The 23,755-nt window shown below is 37.0% G+C and overlaps 1 protein-coding gene across 3 annotated transcripts in view; it reads left to right on the top strand.

The window, feature by feature from the left end:
- LOC149082608 (inactive dipeptidyl peptidase 10-like) overlaps positions 1 to 23,755 on the top strand; it is a 528,870-nt gene that overhangs the window by 493,604 nt on the left and 11,511 nt on the right. For all 3 annotated transcript variants that reach the window (XM_089235873.1, XM_089235875.1, XM_089235874.1), the window contains exons 14-15: positions 8,314 to 8,543; positions 15,817 to 15,915. In XM_089235873.1, coding sequence (XP_089091999.1) covers positions 8,314 to 8,543; positions 15,817 to 15,915 — 329 coding nt within the window. The remainder of the gene's footprint in view (positions 1 to 8,313; positions 8,544 to 15,816; positions 15,916 to 23,755) is intronic.

Raw genomic sequence — 23,755 nt, 5'->3', positions numbered from 1 at the left:
GTAAAGGGATTTTACGAAATCCTTCCATCAGGCATAGATGAGAAATTAATTTGAAATTGTTTCAATGCAGCAACGTTGGTTAGGATATTTTTGTTAGTTTAGGAATTTTTTTTTTAATTAACAAAAATCACAAAAACACAGACATATATACAAATACAAACATACACATAGGTACAAACATAAAAACACATGAATACAAACATTTAGTTACAAATTACAACACAATTACTATTAAAATGATATTGGTGCAGGGGATAGAGACGAGAATAATATTTCGTTGGAAAATCAGCATGGGTTCAGAAAGTAGAAGTCATGGGTAACCAAGCTCCTTTGCTTCTATGATCACGTATGGGTAAGGCTATAATAAAAAACGTTGATGTTGTTTATCTTGATTTTCCGAACGAATTCGATCTGGTCCAACATGGCAAACTCTTGAAGCGTTTACATTGTTTACATGAGGTTGGGATTGGGGGGACAACTTGCTGAATCGGATAAAATCGTGGTTAAGAGATAGTTACAACGAATTACGATGAACAAGAAAGTTTCTGATTGGGCATGTGTGAAAAATGGAGTTCCTCAAGGAAGTGTCCTTGGGCCCAAACTTTTTTAACTTTATATAGATAAACTCGATTAGGGTATTCATAGCATAGTTAGAAAATTCGCAGATGACGTGAAGCTAATGATAATAGTTAGTCGGGAATCCACGCGATAGGGAGATGATCCAGGTGGACATGAATATGATTGCAGCATGGGCTAATGAAAGAAGCATGACCTTTAGGGTTGACAAGTGTATGGTCACTCATTTTGGTTCCAACATTACACGTTTCCCTTACGAGTTGAATGGTATTACTATTCTAAATGCAACAAGGGTCACCGATTTGGGAATTCTCATTGAGAGCAGGTTAGGTTTCCTGAATCTAAATTATTAAGCAGTGGTCAGAAAATCGAATAGAATGCTCGGTTTCATTTTCAAAAAGGTCTCTTCACGCTCTCCTAAAATCATTCTTCCGCTTTTCCGATTCTTAATTCGTCCTGGACTAGAGCATGCCGTAAGGTTATGGAGACCATACCTACAAAGGGACATAGACTTGGTTGACGGGTTGCAGAGAAGACCTACGCGCGGTTTTGGTCGTACATGGGGCTTGAGCTATGAAGAGACATTTGATTTCTTGAATATGTTTACATTGGAAGAACGCAGGTATATTTGTATTTATTATAATATTGCTTTTATTAAACATATATCTGAGAAACATTCAGTGTATAAATTTCTGTTTTATAATATCAATTAAGAATATTTTTTTTCAACAGTAAATTTATCTCACTGTATTATAGTTTCATAATTTACGGCTTTTATAATTGAGAGAATGCCTTTTGTGGAATTCGTTACATCGATTCTATTACTAACACTATGCTAGACGTTCAGTATTTTGGGGCTCTGAAGCTGCGGATTCATTTCCTTCTGCAAACACTGAATTACTTGTCACTCAAAAAACAATTGAAATTATAGTAAAGGTAAATGAAAAAGAATGTGGTTTCATTAACGGCTGATTATTACCTTAGAGATGGCTCCTTAAGTTCTTCTTGGTACAAAATGCTAAAAATCAAGAATTTCAATCATCTATGTTTTAACAAATTTATTCCAAATAGTTCATTTCCAATCCAATAGTTCAATTCCAATTTCCATAATAAATAGAGAAGCAAATTTTAATAATTAATATTTTTCATTTGATGGCCGTATAAAAGATGCAATTTTCATAATTTCCCAATGCTCATTTTCCATTGATATCTGAGCAGAATTGTTCCCTATTTTGAAAATTTTACTCAACTTTTGGAATCAAACGTGACATTTTTATTCCATTCAGACACTCTTCGTGAGACACCCTGTACATTGCTTCAAAATTTAAATAGCAATAACATTCAATACTTTCCTGCATGCCAGTTCTAGATTATTCTCTTCATTTCCATTTCAATCAAAAATTTTGCTATTTGTTCTTTGCATGAGTTTTTGTGACGTTGAAGTGATCAGTAAAGTCATTGAAAATAGAAGACAGAAAATTAATTAATACATGATTGTATGTAGTGCTCTCTATCACATGTTATACTGGTTTTTTTTTTAATTCATTGATACAGTGGATCCCGCTTATAACGTTTTTCAAAAATCCTTCATGAAAAAAACTTTGTGAGTGGGGAAACGCTGTAAACAGGAAATCTCTATGAGTATTGGTAAAAGTATAGAGACCGGGAAAATTTGTCGTACTAAGTGGGAAAACGGTCTAATTGGTAACGTGATGAGTGTGATCCACTGAGTAAAACAGGGGTCTTCAACCTTTCAGACACAACGGGTCAAATTGAAACTTCTCGACAAGCCCGCGGGCCTCCAATTTATGTAATTATTTAGTGTCATCTTAATAGAAGGGGCCGATTGGGCTCCGAGTTAAACAGGGACAAAAATTAGTTGAAGAGTTTTATTTATAATCTAAAAAAAATTATTATTTTAAAAATTATCATTTTTGATAAGTTCTAAACTAATTTTTCACTGATTTTTTCACTAATTCTGAAATTTTTTTGTTTCAGAAATTATTTCTTTCAATTGTTCTAGAATTATTTATTTAATAAATTCCAAAAATTAATTGTTTTTCACCAATTTTTTCAAAATTATCGGCAGGCCACAACAAAAAAAAAAGCTCCCAGGGCCAAATGTGGCCCGCGGGCCGCTATGTGTTGAAGACCCCTGGTGTGAAAGAAACTATGAATATTATCGGATAGATGCATTTAGAAAACAAAACTTATCTGGCTTCTATTAATTCTCGATACCGATATTTAGTTAATACGATTATTGATATCGATTTATGATGTAAAACGGCAACGGCAGGAGAATATTCTTTCATAAGCTAAATTTCATGATCCTTGTTATAGAAATGTTCATCGAAAAAACAGTTTTAGCTTACAAAGTAGTTTTATTTTTCAATGTTATCAGAAAATTAAAATTCAAATTGCCAGCTAAGTTTTTCCCCCAAGAATCGATATAAAATAAATATTTTCTCAAGAAATTATGTTTACTTTCATTATATTATGGTAACACACAGTGTGAAGTCAATGCAATAAATATAAATAAAAACAAAAACACTTATTTATATCTCATGATGAATTTTTATTCATAATTTCCATATCACCATATTTATTTATAAAAAGAGTTATCAACATAATTTTAGCGATAGATTTATTCATGTAAATTTATCAGCGGCATATAAAATAATTTGAAGGTGTTTTAATAGCCCCCATCGGTCATTTTGATAGTATTTCACATAATTTACGTAGAATATTACGCTCGAGTATATTTTGATGATATCATTACCAATTCAAATCAGATATTTTCTTTAATAATTCAAAATCTGTTCGTGTGATATTTTTCAAGTATTTCCATTATCTTATGTGAAAATAATATAAAAAATTCACTTTAAAAATTTAAAAGTGTTTATAAGACAATTTTTTGCGATAAAAACAATTATTGCCCCCCCCCAAGAAAAATCATTAAAACGTGCTAATTAATTTCAGTAAAGGAAAATTTAATTATCCTCTCGAGAAGTTTTTGTTTTCCTGACTCTCAACAGTTTCTGTCGTTTTATAAAGAGTTTTAACTCATGCTAACTGCATCATTAAGTTAAGGAAAATCCACAAAATTCGAAATTAAGAGATACCGAGTTTCTCTAAAATCCTACCAAAATCGAAACCTATCCCATCGAACCAATATATATAAATACAAAATCTTCGTCTATAGACTCGCGGAAGTAATTAACTCAAATAATGTGAGTAAAGGAGCCATGAGAGAGACATACAAATTTTCGCCATTTTTGTCCCGGAATTTGTCTTTTTACACCGTAAGCAACGTTGTTGTTACAGTACAACCGAAAATCTCCAGGATGCAATGCAAGAGATTATCGGGTCTTTCCCAACAGCAACTCGCAGCTGATACAACGTTCGTACCTCATTACGGGAGTAAAAAGCTCGAAACTAATTCCGAACGTTAATTATATCGATGCCGATACTTAATACATATCTCTAGCATTAATTAGGGAGAAGGAGGGGGAGAAAGATAGGGGGGGGGGGGTCCACGACAAGCTTCGAACCAAGCCGTAGAGTTACGGGCGAAAACCACCAGGTTTGTCAGCCAGAGGTAATAAAAGTCTGGTGCTATCCTCGTAAAGTCTTTCCTGTATATACATATTTGTTTTTGAATTCATTATTCATTACCCCTGTGTTCTAATTAACAGTTAATTACACTTTTGCACCTTTACCCCCTCCTACAATCTCACTCCCTTGCTGTGCTTTCGCTCGCAGCGGAAGTTATAAGCCGTCAAATTAGGTTGTACGTAGATGCCATCACACGCTGGGTATTATTTCCCCTTACGCTGAACTCACAAGTCGTTATCAAGTGACAGGTGGGTTGGCTTTTCCACTGCTTAATGAATGAATGACATTACACTAATGAAAGGAACACTCTTGTGTGCCCGTGTCGTTCTTTTTAGCTTCGGGTATAAGATAAAAGCGTTTTCTACCCTCCAGGGAAACAAAGATTCTTAAGGTTTCTCAAACTGTGGAAGTGTTTCAACTGAAGTCCAAGACATAGCGTACCCTGGCTATTATCGCTATAAAGAAGGGAAGTTTGAATGGAATGCATGTTTGAACTTAGAACTTTTCTTTACCTACAGAAAATAACACACTTGAGATCTTAGAAATTTGTTCTTATCGATTTGCGCTGACCTTGACCCTTTTAGCGGTTTTTGAAATTTTTCTGATCCGCATTGCAGAGTGATCCTAAATTCATGAAACAAACTCTAAGAGGTGACATAAGACTCCTAAACAAGCATTTTTGGTCATAGAATGAGCGGTCGAACCGCAATTGCAAAGGTGGTTGAGGGTTTTTTTTAATGAGGGCGGAACAGCACTTTACCAAACGCAATTAACTTAACTTCCGCAATTATTAACTTCCAGTTCTCGAAGTTTCCCCCCCCCCACGTGTAAGATGTACCTGGCTTGAACATAGATATAACTGCGCAAAGCTTGGCATGTTGTGCTATCCCATTTTCTGCGAAATACGGTCTGCACAGTATAAGTACCATTGGCTCAATCGAGGCCGTCGAAAGAGCACCGCGCACACAGGATTTACAGAGTGACATGTCGCTGGGCGACGTCAAGCAAATATCATATTTTTCCAACGGATTTTCTGCAATAAATGCAATCAAACATTCCAGGACACAGGGTATTGTACTCAACCTATTGCTCGCGAGCACCATGGTACTCCTCGAAGCACCAAGAGTGTTCAGTGCTTGTTCCGTTTTCGTGCTCGCAAGTGCTTGATCAACGCTTCGATTAGACACCCTGTGAAAATTTCATTCAAGTATTACAAATTTGCAGATTTCAGGCATATCTGTGTCAACGTTGCCGTCAGGAATACTCTTCGTTTGATGATGGGAATATGCAGTGCTCGCGACTCAAGAAAGGTTGAAGACCCCTGTGGTAGGCCTTCTTGTGGTGCAACCTGGGTAACGCAAATCTACCACAAATCGTTATACCACTTGTTCATTGTTTGGCGCGGCATAACCTTGATGGTCCTTGCACAAATGAAAAACAAACGCCAATCCAATCCGAAAGTGAATATGTACCACATACTCCCCCCCCCCCCACCGAATGGTTGATAGCACATATCGCGGCAAATCCGTTGGAAAATTATGTTTTTGGTGAAGTGCTGTTGATCACGAACACCCTCTACCTCCTTCGCTATTGCGATTCGACAGCACATTCTATGACCAAAAATGCTTGTTTAGGAGCCAGCCATATAATCACCTTTTTTAAGTTTGCCCCTGAATTTAGAATCACCCTGTATAAATTCCACAGTGGAAATCACTGAAACCCCTGCGAAATGCAAATTTTACTCTGGCTTTTCCTATTATTTTATAGAGTACTGTATTCTTTAAGCCACCACAACGCGAGGGAAAAAACTACCGCTTACTCTTTTTCGGTTATAAAACTATCGCTCCAGATTCTGCCGCGAAACTAAGCTGAAGAGGTTTCGGCAACCGGATAAGTCCGGTGGCAAAATTCTCGCGTTCATTCATTGCTATCAAATTTTGGACAAAAGCTTACTCTTTCTACTGGCAATTTATCTGGCAGGTTGGGGGGGGGGGGGTTGGTGGAAAGCATGTTGGAGAACAAAGCCCTCTGGATAGAATTAGTTAAACTTACCATTGACGAAATAAGATGGTTTTAAGGACGTGAGATATCTTCAGTTTGCCGATATACAAAACATCGAGTTTGGCGAGATAGCGAGATATCTCGTCATTGCCGCTGTGAGCGTAAATATACGAATTGCATGTTCCGTTTTAAAGGAGTCAATCTTGTACGATATGATAATCATTTATGGAATCATGCAATTAGTGAGAAGTTAGTTCGGCCTAAGTACCTGTGATATATGTAGAGGAATTTGAATTTCCTGTTTTGTACATATCTCCTGTAGACATCTTCAGTAGTAGTAGCTGGGAAGTCACTTTAATCTGCTGTGTAGAGACGGCTAAGTCTGGAGTTTATGGCACTGGTATATGTATAGCGGAGCCAGGTTTAAGCTGCATCGGATTATTGACAAATCAATCGCAACAAAAGAGTTTGTTGGAGTCGTGCAGCTCCAACCTTGAACGTTTCGGTACAGCCAAGGAGGCGCTGTGCGGTCGTGTGGGCACTGAGCTGAACGCTCATTGTGAGGATACAGGTTCGAATTCCATTGACGGCCCAGTGTTAGTCAACTGAAGTCGGCTTTCTGTGACTTCGAAGCTCGAATGCAATGCGATCTCCCAATTGGAAGAGTCTCTCCGCAGAGAGGAGGCAAGACTTCAACATAATGCTTACGTTACACGGAAATTCAAATATCTTCACTTCTTTACACATCTTCACTTCAAAATATAGAAAACAGACAAAGAAAAATATGGCAGCACCAGCAAGAATACGAATCAAGCGCAAAAACATAAATAATACGCTAATACCACGTGTGTACACACACATACACGCTCAACACTTTCCTACATGAACAGATTCGTTAGAAATTCCGCTAAGAAATGCTTACGGAGTGCATGTAATAGTATACCCAAGGAGATCACGAAGACTCCTCGCATAAGCCGGGTTTCCTTAGAAAACTTTTCTGTGCCGCGTGCAACGTGGATCACCCATCGCGGCACGCCGTCCATTCACCAATAGGAAAAGCGGTATAACTTTTTTATCTACAGAGCGCAACACGCCTCACGCCAGCACTTTACGGGCGTAATTGGCCGACTGCCTCTGGAGGCGTCAAATGTGTCATGCGCAGCGCATTTCGCGGATATTCTCTTCCCTTTTGTTGTCTTTTCTTTCCTGTCCTTTCTGTCTCCCTCTTTTATTGTGCAAAAATACATGGACGTGCAGACGGAACAGGTGATGCCCACGCTAGGAAAACACAGACTCGTAGCATGATGAAGTCACACGTTTCTGCTGACGCGAAATGGTCCTCTTCGGTTCACGCGGTGCAGAAGAACCTGCTCCTAGGAAAACCCGGCTTTACTCTGGAAAGGGATCCACAGGTATTTTATGAAACGTCTTCAAGTTCAAATTACCGTGGACCACCTGCTCTTGAACAAGAAACTACTGTATTACCTATAACCATATAGAAAGATCATAAATTCCCAACCTTTGTTTTGACCCATCGCCCCCTTCTTCAGAATTTTTTTTCTCCCATCGCCCCCCAACGCAATCTAACCCATAAGTTCCTGTGTTATACCCGTAGTTTCTACCGCCCCCCTTGAACATTCCATCGTCCCCAAGGGGGCGTTAATGCCCACGTTGGGAATCACTGATATAGATCTTCATTAAATATCTCATTTTTCCGTCATGGCGCTCTCCGTCAAATAACGACTTCGGTGATTGACTCAGATGAGGCTTTAGTTATGTTTTTTTATATTTCCAAAATAATAAATATAAGTCAAGAAAATTGAATCAGCATATGTACTCTTAATAATGTTATCTTCTAAGATTATCCTTTTCAACGCATATTATTGAGCTAGATTATCTTTGATCGTAACAAAATCCGAGACTTCACAAAGCTTACTTCTCAGATCAGAAAAAATTCCATTAAGACAAACTCATTTTATTAAAGGATTTTTCGAATGATATTCCGAAAAAAAATTATTAATTTCTTTTTGAACATAAATTTCTTAACATAAGTTCAAAAAAAGTTTTTTTCCACGCTTTTTTTTTAAAGCATACGTATTCTTCGTTTTTCAAAAACTTCAGGTTCTACATGACTACACTACACGGTTCACCAGGTGAAAGACATCTCTACGTAGTGAACGATATGCTATCCGAGAAACCGAGGGAACAGAAATGTGTGACGTGTGGTAGAGAAGATGGCTGCTTGTACCACAACGCCGTTTTTAGTCCAGGAAACAGATATTATGTCCTGGAGTGCCTCGGACCAGGAGTGCCCAGCGTTGAAGTGCGATCAGCTGATGATCATGAGCTTGGTAAGGACTGTAATTAAACGAATCAAATAAAACATATCTGTATAAAGATTAGCTCTTGCATTTTAACCAGTATCGTTATCAATAATACTAGGTATACAGAGTGTTCTGTTAATGGACCGACAAACTCAGAGGGTTGTTAGTAGGCATCAAGAGGAACAAAAATTGCAATGGAACATGGTATCGCGAATCACGTTGAGAGGGTGAAAATCGCAAAAAACGCATGCAGGCTCTGAGTCCAGAGGAGACGAAAGGTAGCTTTCAGTTGATCGCTGAATGCATTCGTGGATTCGCTCACCATATCTCACGTAAGCAGCGTTGTGAAACGCATGCGCTGGGGTAAGATCACGCATTGCGGATGACGAAACGGACATCAAAAACATACCTGGTATCTTCGAGCGCGTCCGGGAATCGTTTTTACGTCGTTGTAGACTGCGCAATGACGTCAGCGGCCGCCACTTCCAATTACTCTTGTAATAATTAATCAAATAAATCTTTCTGCAGTTATTATTGTAGTTTTTGTCGTTACAGCGTGACGTCGAAACCTGCATGCGTTTTTCGCGATTTTCACCCTCTCAATGAGGTTTGCGACACCATATTCCATTGCAATTTTTGTTCCCCTTGATGTCTACTAACAACCCTCTGAGCTTGTCTGTCCATTAACAGAACACCCTGTATAATAGTGAAGTAGTCAGGTCAATATTAATACCTGACAAACCGTATACAAATAGTATACCCTACAAGCAGTATAGGTTTTTAGCCGATTTTGATAGTGTTTTTGCTCTGAATTGAAGTTTCTTTTTTAGAGCTTTATTTCAAGTTGATTATATAATGAGAGACTATTGCATTAAGACTACTTTGTTTTAATACAAAGGGCCACTTTGTGACTAACGGGTTGACTTTGTGACAAGACGCAAATTTTTCTTATTTCGAATCTGTCGCCGTGATCCTGGAGCCAAACAGAAAACGGACAACGTGATTGGCTGGTGCCATTTGTGCTGTCACCTACCGGTCGGCTGGCGAACTCTCCATGCTTTGACAGTAGCATTATCGAGGGCGTGTTGTGAGGTTATAGTTAGTTGGTGCTTTTGTATTCACCAGTAATTAACTTTGAATTGTGTAGCGAAACACAGAAGAGAATATCGTTTGACAGGTAAAAATCAAAGATCATCGAGGTGACATCGTAAAATCGTCTGTTTGTCACGAAGAGAAGAAAGAAACTAAATGTTCCACTGAGAAAAAGTATGCTTAGGACTATAATAAAATAAATAAATATATTTTGGACAGAACTTTGAATACCAGATCATCTCTGATCAATTCTTGAATCTGTATTATCAGACATCTGTTCTTACCTCGTAGTGACTACTTCGCACATTGAAAAGTAAAGGACTGTATACGTAACTTCCTCGCATTATCTCTTGTTCTCTCACTGTTTTTCTATTGCGTCTCTACGTGCTAAAAAGGTGAAGAAAGTTCCCACAAAGCAAAAAACTTTCAAATCCTATATCTAGATATTTTTATCAGAAAAGAAGCCAACCCTGACAAGCCATCCTCGTCCAGAGGACGAAGTCCGCAAGGCTTTTCAAAGAGGATACAAATGACGAAGAAAGCGAAACTACGTTTCCTCTCTCTGAGATTCGGATGCTAGTGTAGATTTACGTGAAGAGTTTTCCGACGCCGAGATTCCCACCCGAGCTTCACCAACGGAAACAGAGTATGATTGAAGAGATTATGTAATTGTTAACTTTTGAAGGACATATTTTCCCAGGAAAAGTGACAGAGAAGAGACCGGACGGAGTAATAGTCAGCGCGAGGGAAAAGAGTGGGTGCAATTGAAAGTGGCCCTCGAAAAACCATACGTAATTTTGCATTCCAAAGAAGAAGTTTTGTTTCGTAATGATCCTCCAAGAAAGTTGAATAACAAGAAACTCTATAAAGTCATTCAACTCGACCAATTTTAGATCTAAACTTATTTCAACGTAAATGATTATGATTATTAAAATTATATGAAATGATTGTTTATTCATTTCAAACTGTAAAAATGGTTTATAATAAAGAGTACGTGTTTTGACTTTATGACAATTATTTTTCCCATACGTTTCTAATAAAAAAAAACAGCTTGTCATAAACACACACCCCGGGTGCGAGGTGAGTTTGTTACAAATTTTGATGCTGGTTGTTTAAAAATGGTTGAATTGATATATCTAAATACAATTTTGTAGAGGAAGGATGAGGTAATCAAAACCACCGGCTATTAAGGGGACGGTAATGAATATGATTGCTTAACAGCAGGGAAGCTTCAAATTCTGTCTCAAAGTGGCACCGGTTTACGGTAAAAATAGTGGAATTTTTACTTTGTGACCAATAACTTGTAGTATTTAGTAACGAAAATCTGAGAACATTAAAATCGTCACCAAAAATGCGTGAATAGAATATTAGTCTCAATTCAAATTTCATTTAAAAAATATTTGTTTATAAGAATTTTAAAAAAATCGAGGTATTTTCTTGTGCATAACTTTGTATAATATCTCTCGGACATTTCTTTTCATATTTTGATTGTCACTCTCACTATCAAGCATTGATAGCAACATAAAGCACAGTACTATAGTCATTGCTCGTTGTATTTACCTCCTCTCGTTCCACAGGAAATGGACGTTATATTGCAAAGACATTGCATCGAAAGTTGAAAAAAATATATACATCTTTTATTAAAGGATTTCATATTTTGACGAAATAAAAAATTTATTATTAATTTTGTTACAATGTAAGCAGCTGCATTGAAAACGTATCAAGTTAGAAATTGTAATAAGTAATTACATGCACGTCCCAGTGTACTGAATTCTAGTATCAAGGGTCAATGTTTAATACAATTTTGACAAACGGAAAACACAGATTTTGTACATTTCTTGGCAAAAAGATTCGTGGCTGAGCTGATTTCAGACGTTTTATTGAATTGAATGGTCTTCGTAGTGGTCTTCGTTACAGTATTAAAGGGGGATAAACAAAAGGGGTCAATAGGGAAAAGTTTTGGGACACATCGTACCAGTCGTTATAATGGAACGGTCGTAAAAACAAGTGGTTCCCTTAACAACCGTCAACTGTATTAAGTGTATTTGTATTCCGGGTAAAATATGCTGGGATTTATTTCTCTTGAAATTATTTGTGTCGCTAGTTTTTTTTGATATGAGCAGAGAAAGAGGTGACATTAAATTCGGATTTGATTGGCAGATTCAAAGATTGAAAAATTGAGGATTGATGATATGTAATTTGAATTTTGATGTGGCGAGAGATAAGAATACGAGGGCGCGAAGGCAATTATTTGATCAAAAATAAGGAAAATGAAATCTCATCACACAAAAACAAAATACTTACGTCATAGATAGCTAATACGTTCATATAAGTACGTAACTCGAAATGCATCAATATATTATTTAAAATTCAACAGCACAATAATATTCATTCCAAAGGGGCACGATCTAAACTTAATATAGAAAGTTATGGCGCGAGAATTTTCGAAACGTAAGAAACAAAACACCATTTTAATGAGAAATTTTTGTTTTCGTTTTCCTGAAAATAAAATTAAAATAGAAAAATCGATAACTTCAATCGAAAATCTAATAACTTTTTTATACAAACGAATCGTTTTTGACACCCCCCCCCATCAGACTCATTCCATTCGAAAAAACAAAAAAATCTTCGAAAAATATTCGAAATCTTTGTTTCTAAAAATCGTTTAATCATTCTATTTTATTCAAATAACATAAAAACAAAAACAAAAATTGGAACCACACATAAAAACAATACACGCAAAATTCATGTTCTTGTGAATCAACGTGAATTATTTTATCCCTGATTTTTAAATAAATAAATAAATAAAACTCCGAAAATAATGCATTTCGATACAAAAGAATTCAAATAGCATGTTTGTAAACGAAAAAGTTGGAAATGCTAATAAGATGGTGAAATCATGGGAGAAAATGCAGACAAAAATCCCGAAACGGAATGAAACATCGATTAGGCGGTGCTTGTGGTTTTGTCTTGTTGATCTTTTATTCAAATGATACATTAAAGAAAAATTTCTACATTCTGCTTATTTTCACGTAGAAATACTCATCGATTTAAATCTTTATAAGTGGACGGGAAAAATGTTTTTTCCTCTTTACTTTCTATGCTAATGGAACAACCTCGAATTCATTTTAATGGTTCAGATTATTGTTATATCGGAATAAATAAATCTTATATCGAAAAATATTTTTCCTTCTCAATTATATATCTTCATAATCCTATGAAATATATTCCGTTCTATTCTTTTAATGTCTTTATTTACTTTCCGATTCCATTTGTTTCGATTTTATATCCGTTATTATTCATCTCTGAGGTCCATTGACGCCTTTGGGGCGAGGTCACTAGAGATTTCAGGGGGATTTTTGATTTTGGATGAGAAATTCCTCGTATATTACATAGATTAACTGTCTGGGAAGGGACATACAAAATTTATATTTTATCTACAAATCGTTTATATGATAATTTTCGACGAGATGTTCTTCACATTAACGATATTTTCTCACAAGGTAATGTATCACTAAATCATTTCAACATACGTCAACTTTATTTATACAAAGTATTGCTGTTCATGTATAAAAATCCTGACTGGTACCCCAGCAGAGTAATTACACAAAAAAGTGCTATACGAACAGAGAAATTATATGATATACAATTCCCCCCATAAAAAGCAATTTAGAAAAAATCTTTATGCGTTCTTGTTCCAATGTTAACTTCAGCTTAACTTGACTAATGAGTATAATGGTATTAATAGACAACAGCTTTCGTGTAATATGTTTGAAAATGCTATGCAAAATTGTGTATTTGAAATAACGGATATATTGTTAACAGTTCATTTTATTTCATAATTAACTAATCACTGCAATTTGAAACAGAAGGGTAACATTTAAGTAGTATTCTTTAAGAAAAACAATTTGGTATTGTGTATTAATGTTTATTGTGTGTTATTTTTGCACACTTTCAAGGTTGCAAAGAAAATTACCCCATTTGAGTTATTGTTTATGACCCATGGAAAGATTATATGATTTGGGTCGAATAATGTTTGTTTTGTAGTTTTCTTTTCGTCTTTCTGTCTTGCATGTTTTTGTGGAGCCTAGCCTAATAAACATACAATGAACTTTGCATTATTATAAAGTGTATCCAGAAAGTCCCAGGCCTTTCAAAAAATGTTTTAAATAAAATGAATGTGCTCTTATTATGGGACTTTACATCATTTAATTGGTTTTTAACTCAACTACAAAATTTAACTTTTTATATGTTCTACTTGTCTCGTTAGCTATACCTATAAGAAAAAAGTTTGTCTTTTCAGAAAAAAAATCTTTTTAGGAATACTATATGGCTCTGGGGCAGATATAAATGTTAATGGTGTTTTTTTTTCGAAAATATTTGTTTATGTATAAGTACCATGGTAAGAAAATTTACCGCATTCAAAACATGTTTGGCAGCAAAAATTTTTGTCTACGATCAATGGTTGAGAAGAAAAAGACCTGGATAAGGGCTTTCTGGCCGTACTGTATACTGATTGTTATTCTGTAAAATGCTCGAAGGTTTCATTTTATTATTATAAAGGGTCCGTAGACTTCTTTATTTCACGCATTGCGGAGTATAGGCATTAGTAGCTTCTATAGCTGTGACGATTGTATAGAGTGACGACATCTTCTACAAAAATACATTTAATTTATCTATGTATACGGCCGGAATGAAAATACTATGAAATAAAACAACATAAAGACATTCTTCCTGACAACAACAGCTGCGGCCATTCGTGAGCGCTTTCGAAAACCAACCAACTGCACATTGTTGACAACCTTGACTCTGTGATCGACTTTGATCGAATCCCCTACACCTGTCTTAATACCAGCAAATAGCCCCCAGGTGGGACGGCAGTGACAGATCATCATCAATGGTACATCAATTCTGAGACTGGTTCGCCCCCATGCTGAGAAACCGCCAATCATCACAGTCTTGGGCTTTGTGTTCTTTAGTTGGTTATAGCTGATACATTCTGCGTCATTTAGTGGCGTTGAGATCCAGGTGACTCTGGGCCTTCCCCTGGGTTTTTCCTTTTCAATCCTGCCTGCCCTCCATTACATCTCGCAGCAATCCGCCGTGACGGAGAACATGACCCAACCAATGTAGGAGTCTGTATTTAATCCTGGAAAGGATTTAGTGACTCTCTCCGACCTGTGTTAATAGTTGTGAATTTGGCCTTTTCAATGTCCAGCTTATGCGCTCCATGCGCCTCCAGCATCACATCTCCAACGTTTCCAATCGTTTCGCGTCTCTCTCTTGTTTATGGTCCAGGTCTCTGATCCGTATAGTGCGCCACACACATATGCATTAATCAGCCGTTTTCGTAGTTTAATCGGAAAGTTTTTGTTCGTTAACACTGCTTGTTAGAGATATAAGGCTTTTTTCTCAGCCCAAGATATCAAGGAAACTGATATTTTCTGGAAATAACTGCTGTACTACCACTGGTACTTATATAATACTACCAGTGGTGTGGCTGGTAACACGCTTGCCCGGTTTGCAAGAGGACCTGGTTTCGAGTCCCGGCGAAGGCCAGATGACTTTTCTTTCCACGTCCAGCTCGGCATAATATTCAGAAAATATCTGTTTCTCCTTGATATCTTGGGCTGCTGAAATAGCCGTCTATTTCTCACTATGTATGTATGTAACTTCTCACCAAAGTGTTTGTAATTATGTATTTTGTCACAAATATAATCTTCATCACAAACATAAAATTTTTCTGTCACCGAAACGAACTTGAACTATCAAGGGATCAAGATTTCACTTTTATCGAGAGTGAAGTTTTCCCCATACAAATTTACACGCCGCAGCGGATTATACGATGGCATTCTTTAGCAAAGTAACGAAAATTGCATCTACGGATTATACGCGCAAGGAAATTACGGCAGTTTTTAAATAATTCTCTTTTTTTTTGCGATATACGAGAAGATCGACGTGCTTCAATTGAACCTTGTACTTTAATTTACCACTTATTTTAAGAATCAAATTCCAATAGAAAATTCCTTTTATTTCACAATTTTTATGTTGAACGTTCGTGCGATGAAATCGACTTCTCACTAAAGTGTTTGGAATGTAATTGAAGAATCTCGTTCTCATTAATTAGGTACTTTTTGTTTCCATGTAATGCTGAAACGCTTCACTAAATAAGTATATTACACTTCTTTTTTCGTTTTCTCATCTCAAGTTGAAGTATTAGACACAAACAGTGATTTACAAGATGCTCTGAAGGACAGGGCAGAGCCTCAAGTGCAGACATTCCAAGTGCCTTTGAAAGGAAAATATGGTAAGGTTATGGATATCTTTTATCATAAATATGTTTATTTCATCTGGCATACGTTGCTAAAAATGCCAATTTTTTCAATTCTCGAGTGGATTTTTTTTCTTCTTTTTCTCGTTTTTATTTGTACTGATATGCAAAAAGCAATTATTATTTTCCGTTTCTCTCAAGCCAGTGCAGCACCAAAATGGTTTGTGTCTATGTTTTGATTCAATAAATAAATTTGATTTGAGAAAAAGTTTGATATTAATGAGGTTGTCTTTAGCCTCTGTGATATACGGAGTGGGTGAGGAGTTCGTGACACATTTCAAAAAATAATAAAAATGAACCATTTGACCAGGGCCAGATTAACAAATATAAAGGCCATAAGCATTCAAGTAATTTTGATGCCTCCCCGGTCTCCTTCACTTTTAACCATAACGCATGGCCCCGGGCGTCATAACAATCGGATGTGTTCACAATTTTCGAGAGTAAGTAAGAAAATCTGCAAGCAGGTATTTTTAGGTGGGGGAGGAGGAGGGGAATTCAGAAAAATAATTTTGCCCGGGTTTTACGATTCCAAGGCTCGGGAACCTCAAGTGCTGGGGAGGCTTGTGACAATTTGTTCTAGTTGAAATTTTGGAGAGAGAGGGAGTGAACTGCAAATTTGTAAGCAAGTATTTATATCTGGGGGGGGGAGGGCTCAGAAAAGTTTGTTTTGCCTGGGGGGAGCTATGATGTTGTTCAGACAGCTCGAGGCTTACTTTATTGAAATTGAGTGAAATCGAATCCAAAAACTGAGTATTAACGCAACTTGTTGTTAGCAATTAGACGAAAATTTACTCAGTCACTTGAAGGTCTGTATCAATTTTGGCATCCCCTTCCCTGTAATTTTGAAAGGAAAAATAGTAAACTCAGCATTACTCCAGTTCCAGCTCGCGGGGCACCAGACCCCCCCCCCCCTGCCCTCTTTCAGTTGCGGCACTGGTAAACCTTTTGATAAAGATCCTCATCTGGAAAATCAAGTGCTCGTAAATTTTAGAATTTTCTACCAGATGCTTAATGCTGAGAGAAAAAATTACATTATAAAGAAAATGTACTTTATTTAATCATTTTTCATGGTGCCCCTTTTCTTCTGAAGCCCTAAGCACGTGCTTATTTTACTTTATGATTAATCCGGCCCTGCATTTGACAAGTGAAAATACGATTTGTTCATCATAGCGTGGGTATGATATGATATGATATGGTATGGTATGATATGATATGATATGAAGAGTCCAGTCAAGTCACAATGGAGGCAGTTTGTTTATTTTCGTGCTGCGTTAAAAATTTTGTTTTAAAACGTGAATATTAGGTTATGGCAGGCCGTAAATGCGTAATTATTGTCTATTAAGTGTAGGAGTGGGGGTTCACATATGTGGAGTTGTGTGGTGGTGTGATGTAGGAAAAAATTTGGATATTGTTAATGCCACACGTGCTATATCGGTGCAGTAGCGATCAACGGGCGACGGTTACCATCTTCCGCTATCAATGACTGGAAATTTTCAGTGACAATCGGTGTAAATTTTTCATTTGATTTGTCGGCGGGAATGTCAGCTTCAAAACGGTATGAAGATCATTCAAACATTCCAAGTAGTTCGAAGTGGATGGTATGATTACAAACTCTGGATATAAACTTCAATGGTTTTCAAGCGGTGAAGGTGAACTACATTTGAGGACAGTTTGGACATGATAGGGGTGAGTGATTTTCGAAACTTGATAGCAGAGATCATTAACCAGAACATTTGCTATGATTGAACCTGTTAATCGTTGCCATAACTCTTATAATTGGGGAGATATGATTTTGTAAAAAGAATCCAATGTTGTGTGTATGACTCGCCATTTTCGAACCAGGTGACAAGTTTTATTATACATGTAAATGGTTTTTGGACTTTCCACTGCATTTTGTCATGTTTGGTGTTTGACGTCCGGAATTGTTTCTTTAACTGATTTTCTTTTGCCATGGTAAAAGTTTTTTGACGAACATTATACTATTAATATTTTGTGAACGAATTTCATTTGGTGACCATTTAACCGGGTCACACATGTTTCTCATGCATTGGTGTTCATAATTCGTAGTGGTGTTAATAGTTTTGTGCTGAATTTTCATTTCTGAACATTTTACTATAATTTTTTGTGAACGATTTTCATTTGGCGACCATTCAGTCGAGTCGCATACATGTTTCTCATGTGTGGTTATTCGTTATAATTGGTAATGGTGTTAATAGTTTTGGACTGAACTTTCATTTTTGAACATTTTTCTATAATTTTTGTGAACGGATTGATTTTGTGACCATTCAGTCAGGTCACGCATACGTGTCTCATGTGTTAATATTCTTTATAATTGGTATTATAAGTTTATTATTATTATGTTTATTATATTTATATGTTTCTCATGGTGTTAATAGTTTTGTACTGAATTTTCATTTTTGAACATTTTACTTTAATTTTTGTGAACGGATTTGATTTGGTGACCATTCAGTCAGGTCACGCATACGTTTCTCATGTGCTAATATTCTTCATAATTGGTAGTGCCGGTAATAGTTTTGTACTGACTATGGATAAGTCAAATAAGACACCTGTAGGGATCCCAGCTTTTGATTCAAACATGGACAAAAAAGATACCCTTGTGGGAACTTCAAATCAACCAGACTGTACAGATCACCCATTCCATAAGGACATGAACACGTCAAATCCAATACTAGATCTTGAGAGAAGCGAGCACAATGAACGGGATAAAAAGAAAAAAGACCAGAGAGATCATCCAATCAACAAGAAAGCCTCCAAAATTCACCAAGTCTTTAAAAATTTGGCCAGGTCTTTCAATGAAACCTTCAATATTAGCTCCCGTTTAGTAACATCGGAAAACTCAGATGTCTCAATCTCGTCGTCAAACTCATCGATTGGCTCCCTCTCATCTTCGTCGTCAACGTCAGACGTGGTCTACAAACTGAATTCCTGCAACTCACAAACATCAATTTCGAATAAAGCAGAGCTGATAAAACGGAAACATAAAATGGGTATTTTCAACATACAGAAAACATCTTCATTTGCGCATAATGAACAACTAGAAAAGCAAGACTCGCTCAAGTTCAGCATAGAAGATTCAGAATGTCAGAGGAGAGTCTTTCGAGCAACTGATGCCTCTAATGAACCGATTACATTTACAAGTCAAGTAGCAGTGAAAATCCCATTGATAGAAAAGACACAAAACATAGATCTTGAAACAACGGAAACGAAAACTGAACCCTCAATGGTATTGAATAATAACACTCTACATGATCTACAGACTTCCTCTGTAGAAGAAATGGCGAGTAATTTCGGGGAACAGGAACAGGGCAGTGAATCAAAGACACTCCTCTCTACTGATGATCTCAATTACAATGATTCGCAAAGTCAGTTGGGTGTTTCAAACACACCACCTTCTTGTCGGCGCAAACAGCTTGGTAAACTAAATACTGACATATCTTGTGACCCTGAATCTCACTCGAAAGGAACTTCTCTAAATACATCGACGGTCCAACAACTCAATCACTTTCCTTCGAAAATAATGGACTCATCAGTTGAATCATGGGATGAAGGCAGTTATATGGATTCTCTACCAGAGGGAATTGATTACACCGGGAACGACAAGGAACTTCAGACAATGCTTGACTTTTTAGACTTCAAGAAAGAGAAACTTGATAAAAGCCACTTTCTCTTACAAGAGAAGTCAGCAGAAATACAGAACCTCACTTCACATAAAAATTCCAAAAGTTATAAGAGTGGAAAAAAAAAGAAAAGTTCAGGTAAACAAAACGTCAAGTCTCAAGTTAAGAAAAAGAGTGAGGAGAACAATGCTGCCAATATGAACATTTCCCAAGAAACAGAAAGTTTAAAAACCTCCAAGGGAAAAAAAGAGAACCTTGAGATAAGGGTGAAAAAACAAACTCAATATGAAGACAAACTTTGCTCTCAGATCAAGAATACCAAAAAAACTTCTCGTCGGTTAGAAACACCCAACTCCGCTGAAAAACCTGTCAGACGAAGTTCATCAAGACTTAAGGAAAAAGACAAGAACCTTGCCATATCTAGGGGTCAAGGAGGTTCTGAGGATCTCCTCAAGCCCATTTTGATAACAGAAATGCAATCCAGTGATAATTTGAGTAAAAATAATTCTGTAACCTTACCTTCTCAACAAGCATCATCTGAAGTCATATCCAAACTCAACGGTCAACAAGTATATGCACAAAAAACGATGGGTGTCACTACTTCAATCTCAAGTGATTTTTCAGCACATAAGACACTCCAACCAAATGTACACGTACTCCTGGAGGAGCTTCGGGAAATTTTGAACTCCTATACAAGTGATAAAGCCAGAGGAAATGTAGGGTTCTGCATTCCCGCTAAACAACGCAAAAGAAGCAATAAAATAATTGATGCAATCAATATCTGGACAGACAACATCCTCAAATCTACTAGGGACAACTTCTGCCAAACAGAAATATCTTCTCCTCAGGAACAAACGCTCACTTCGACTACACCACATTTTTTTACTCAGTCTCACCAAGACCGTCTCTCAGCTCAACCACAGATCGAGAAACTTCTCCAACAGCAGATTAGCAATATGGGTGAGATGCGCAACAGAGCACCACAACAACCTCCAAAACCACAAAGAGATGTCGCCAAAGAAACTCACAGAGAGGCTGGAGTCAACACCAACATTCCAGAAGTATCGCATGATCTGCCACAATCAGAGAAAGTTACATTATCTCCATCTGCAACCACATCAATTAACACTGCAACTAGTATTAAAGCTGTCAACACCTACATCTCTGGAGTTGGAACTCGGGCAAGACTTGAACAGTGGTTAAGCAATAATTACAACCTCCCTGCAGCGTCACTGGAAAAAACCAACTCTATGATAGATTCTATTGTGGAATGGATTGAGGAGACTATAAAACAAGAACTCAGTGGTTTGACACAAACAGACTCCCCATCACCACAAGGGCAATGCCTTGAAAAACAACATGGAACTGCGAGAAAATCGGCAGAGAAGAAATTGCCCATTGTGGCTAATTCTGAAAAAATCACACAGATATCAATTCCCATACCTTCCCCTCCTCAACAAAAGGACTCTGTAATATCAAATCACGTAGATGAATTGAATGACAGTTCATCTTCATATGTCATACTTGACGAGATCTCTTCCAATACGGAAAATCCTTACCAAGAAGTCAGCTACAGGAAGAAGCAGAGGAAAAACAAGAATCGGCAGATCTATTCAGTGCTGTTATACAAGAAAAGATTGGCTCAACCACATCAAAGTAACAGTAACAACCAAATTATTATCAAAAAATTTGAGAAAAAAATTCACAACATCAGACATATTAGAAATGGTACGGCAGTTGATTGTTACACTAAAGAAGACTGTAAAAACATCCAAAGATTTATACTCAACAACCGAAGCCTCCGGCAGTACATATATGTTGTGTGCCCAGGGACCGATGGTTTTAAACAGCACCGACCTCAACCGCAAACATATGCAGGGGTTAAAACTTCAAATAACAAGAACTTTGGACGTACTTTCAATAATAAAACAACAGCAATGTATCAGAAAAATCCAAACCTCTTGGGTGATATTGTCTATGAGTCCGAGGAACAAAATTATAAGAGAGAGGCCTCTTCGGCATTCAGATTTGGATCCGGCTTGGTTTTCTACAATCGTTGTCATCTTAAGAATCATAGTGAAATTCGAAGCAGTCGTACTACATATGCAGGAATCTCTTGTGCTAACCAGAGAAATCTAACCTCAAGAGCTTGTAATACCGTGCATAAGTATGCCGATATCAATGAATCTAAACTGACATTAAACGCTATTGACCAAAAGGACATCAAGCAAGTTATGAATGACTTAGAAGAACAGTTAAAATACAGCAATCTACAGGAGCTCATTGCTAGTGCTAGAATAGATGAACATAGAGGTCAAATCACTTTGATATGTACAGACTCGTCGGCTGCAAAGGTGATAAGTTCAGCAGTCGCGAACAATTTCAAGTTGAAGTTACACTTGAAAAATTGATAACAAGATAACACATCGTTTTCCTACACATATAAGTCAGGTAGCTTATTATATATATATAACTATTTTAATATTACATTTGATATACAATGCCTCAAGATAACATCAAGGACGCAATAGCCAACTCCCGGATAACAGGTCAAAATAGCAAACGGGAAAAACACCCAAGATTATGTCGACAAGAGCAAATTCAATGCTCTTCAATGACACCATCTCCAATGGGCAATCTCAAAATACTACAAATAAATGTAGATCGAACTAGAGCGGCAATAAACTTGCTTGTAGATACAGCAATCAAGGATAAGATTGACATAATTGCCTTGCAGGAGCCAGGAATATCAGGGAAGCCACTGCGCGGATTTCCGAAAAGATGGAAAAGATGGATGTCCAGAAATGGGAAAGCGGCAATCCTGGTGCTCAATCCAGACATTAACCCTATGACATATCATACGAGCAACAACATCACATCGATTAGAATCTCACAGCCTCAACATGATCTAATATTAGCTAGTGCGTACTCTTCACCAAAAGATTGTGTTGAGAATGTTCTTAAAGAAATGGACCAACTATTGAAACTGTCCACACAAGCGAACTTATTGTTGTGCGGCGACCTCAATAGTCATCACCCGCTCTGGGGAGACCATAGAACAGATACTAGAGGAAATAAGCTCATTGATTATTCTAATAGGAACAATTTATATTTTCTCAACCATAGTAATTCTCCTCCCACCTTCGAGACGGATTATGGGAAAGGATGGCCGGATGTGACTATTACGAACTCGCATGCAACACTACTGAATACATCTTGGAAAGTGGACGAGAAAGTGACTCTCAGCGGACATAAATACATTTATATACAAACGAATGTGACTATTTTCCAAAAGCCACAGAGACGATATAAAATAACAGCGAGGAAGCTAAAGGTTTTCATCTTGAAAACAAAAAGCGTAATTGAAACAATACAATACAATTTGAGGAAATGTCGAGACAACAAAACCCTCCAACAAATATGCCAGGAACTAATGACCTATATTACTAACATGTGTGAGCAGACATTTCCAAAAGTGAAACCTTCACCAATTCAAAACCTCGCATGGTGGAATGATGAACTAACGTTAGAAAGGAAACGTCTGCGAGCACTAAAGAGGAGGTGTGAAAGAGAAAATGACACAGACACTCAAATAAGGTTAAAGCAATTATATCGAAAAGAAATTGCATTATACAAAAAGAAAATCAACAGGGCAAAAAAAGAAGGCTGGATGAGATTTTGTGAAAAAGCGACGGAGCCTTTTGGGAAAGCATACAAGACCGTCACAAATACAAGCTCATTTCTTCCCCAAACATTCCTCGTAAATCCTGATCATCCAACAACATCTTTGCAAGCTGCCCAAAACATTTTAGAAGAAATTTTCCCCAAAAATAATGGGGAAAATGAAAATACTGTAATGCAGTCAAGAAATAAGCAGAATACTGATACCAGAAACGATCCACCTTTCTCAATTCAAGAAATTAATAGAATAATTGATAAACTAAATGTGAAAAAAGCTCCCGGTCCTGATGGAATAACAAACGCATTGATTAAAAGTATACATGCTTTCCACAAGTTCTTTTTCCTGACTCTCTTCAATAAATGCCTCAGCTTCAATATTTTCCCTACAGCATTCAAGAAAGGGCAACTGATACTTTTTCTAAAACCAGGAAAAGATCCGAACAATATCAATTCATACCGTCCAATAATTCTTCTAAACACAATCGGCAAAATTCTCG

Source organism: Pholcus phalangioides, unplaced genomic scaffold, assembly GCF_987345545.1.
Source record: "Pholcus phalangioides strain wild (caught in Gottingen) unplaced genomic scaffold, Ppha-v1.0 ptg000009l_1, whole genome shotgun sequence".
NCBI lineage: Eukaryota > Metazoa > Arthropoda > Arachnida > Araneae > Pholcidae > Pholcus > Pholcus phalangioides.
This window is presented reverse-complemented; position numbering and strand designations above follow the sequence as displayed.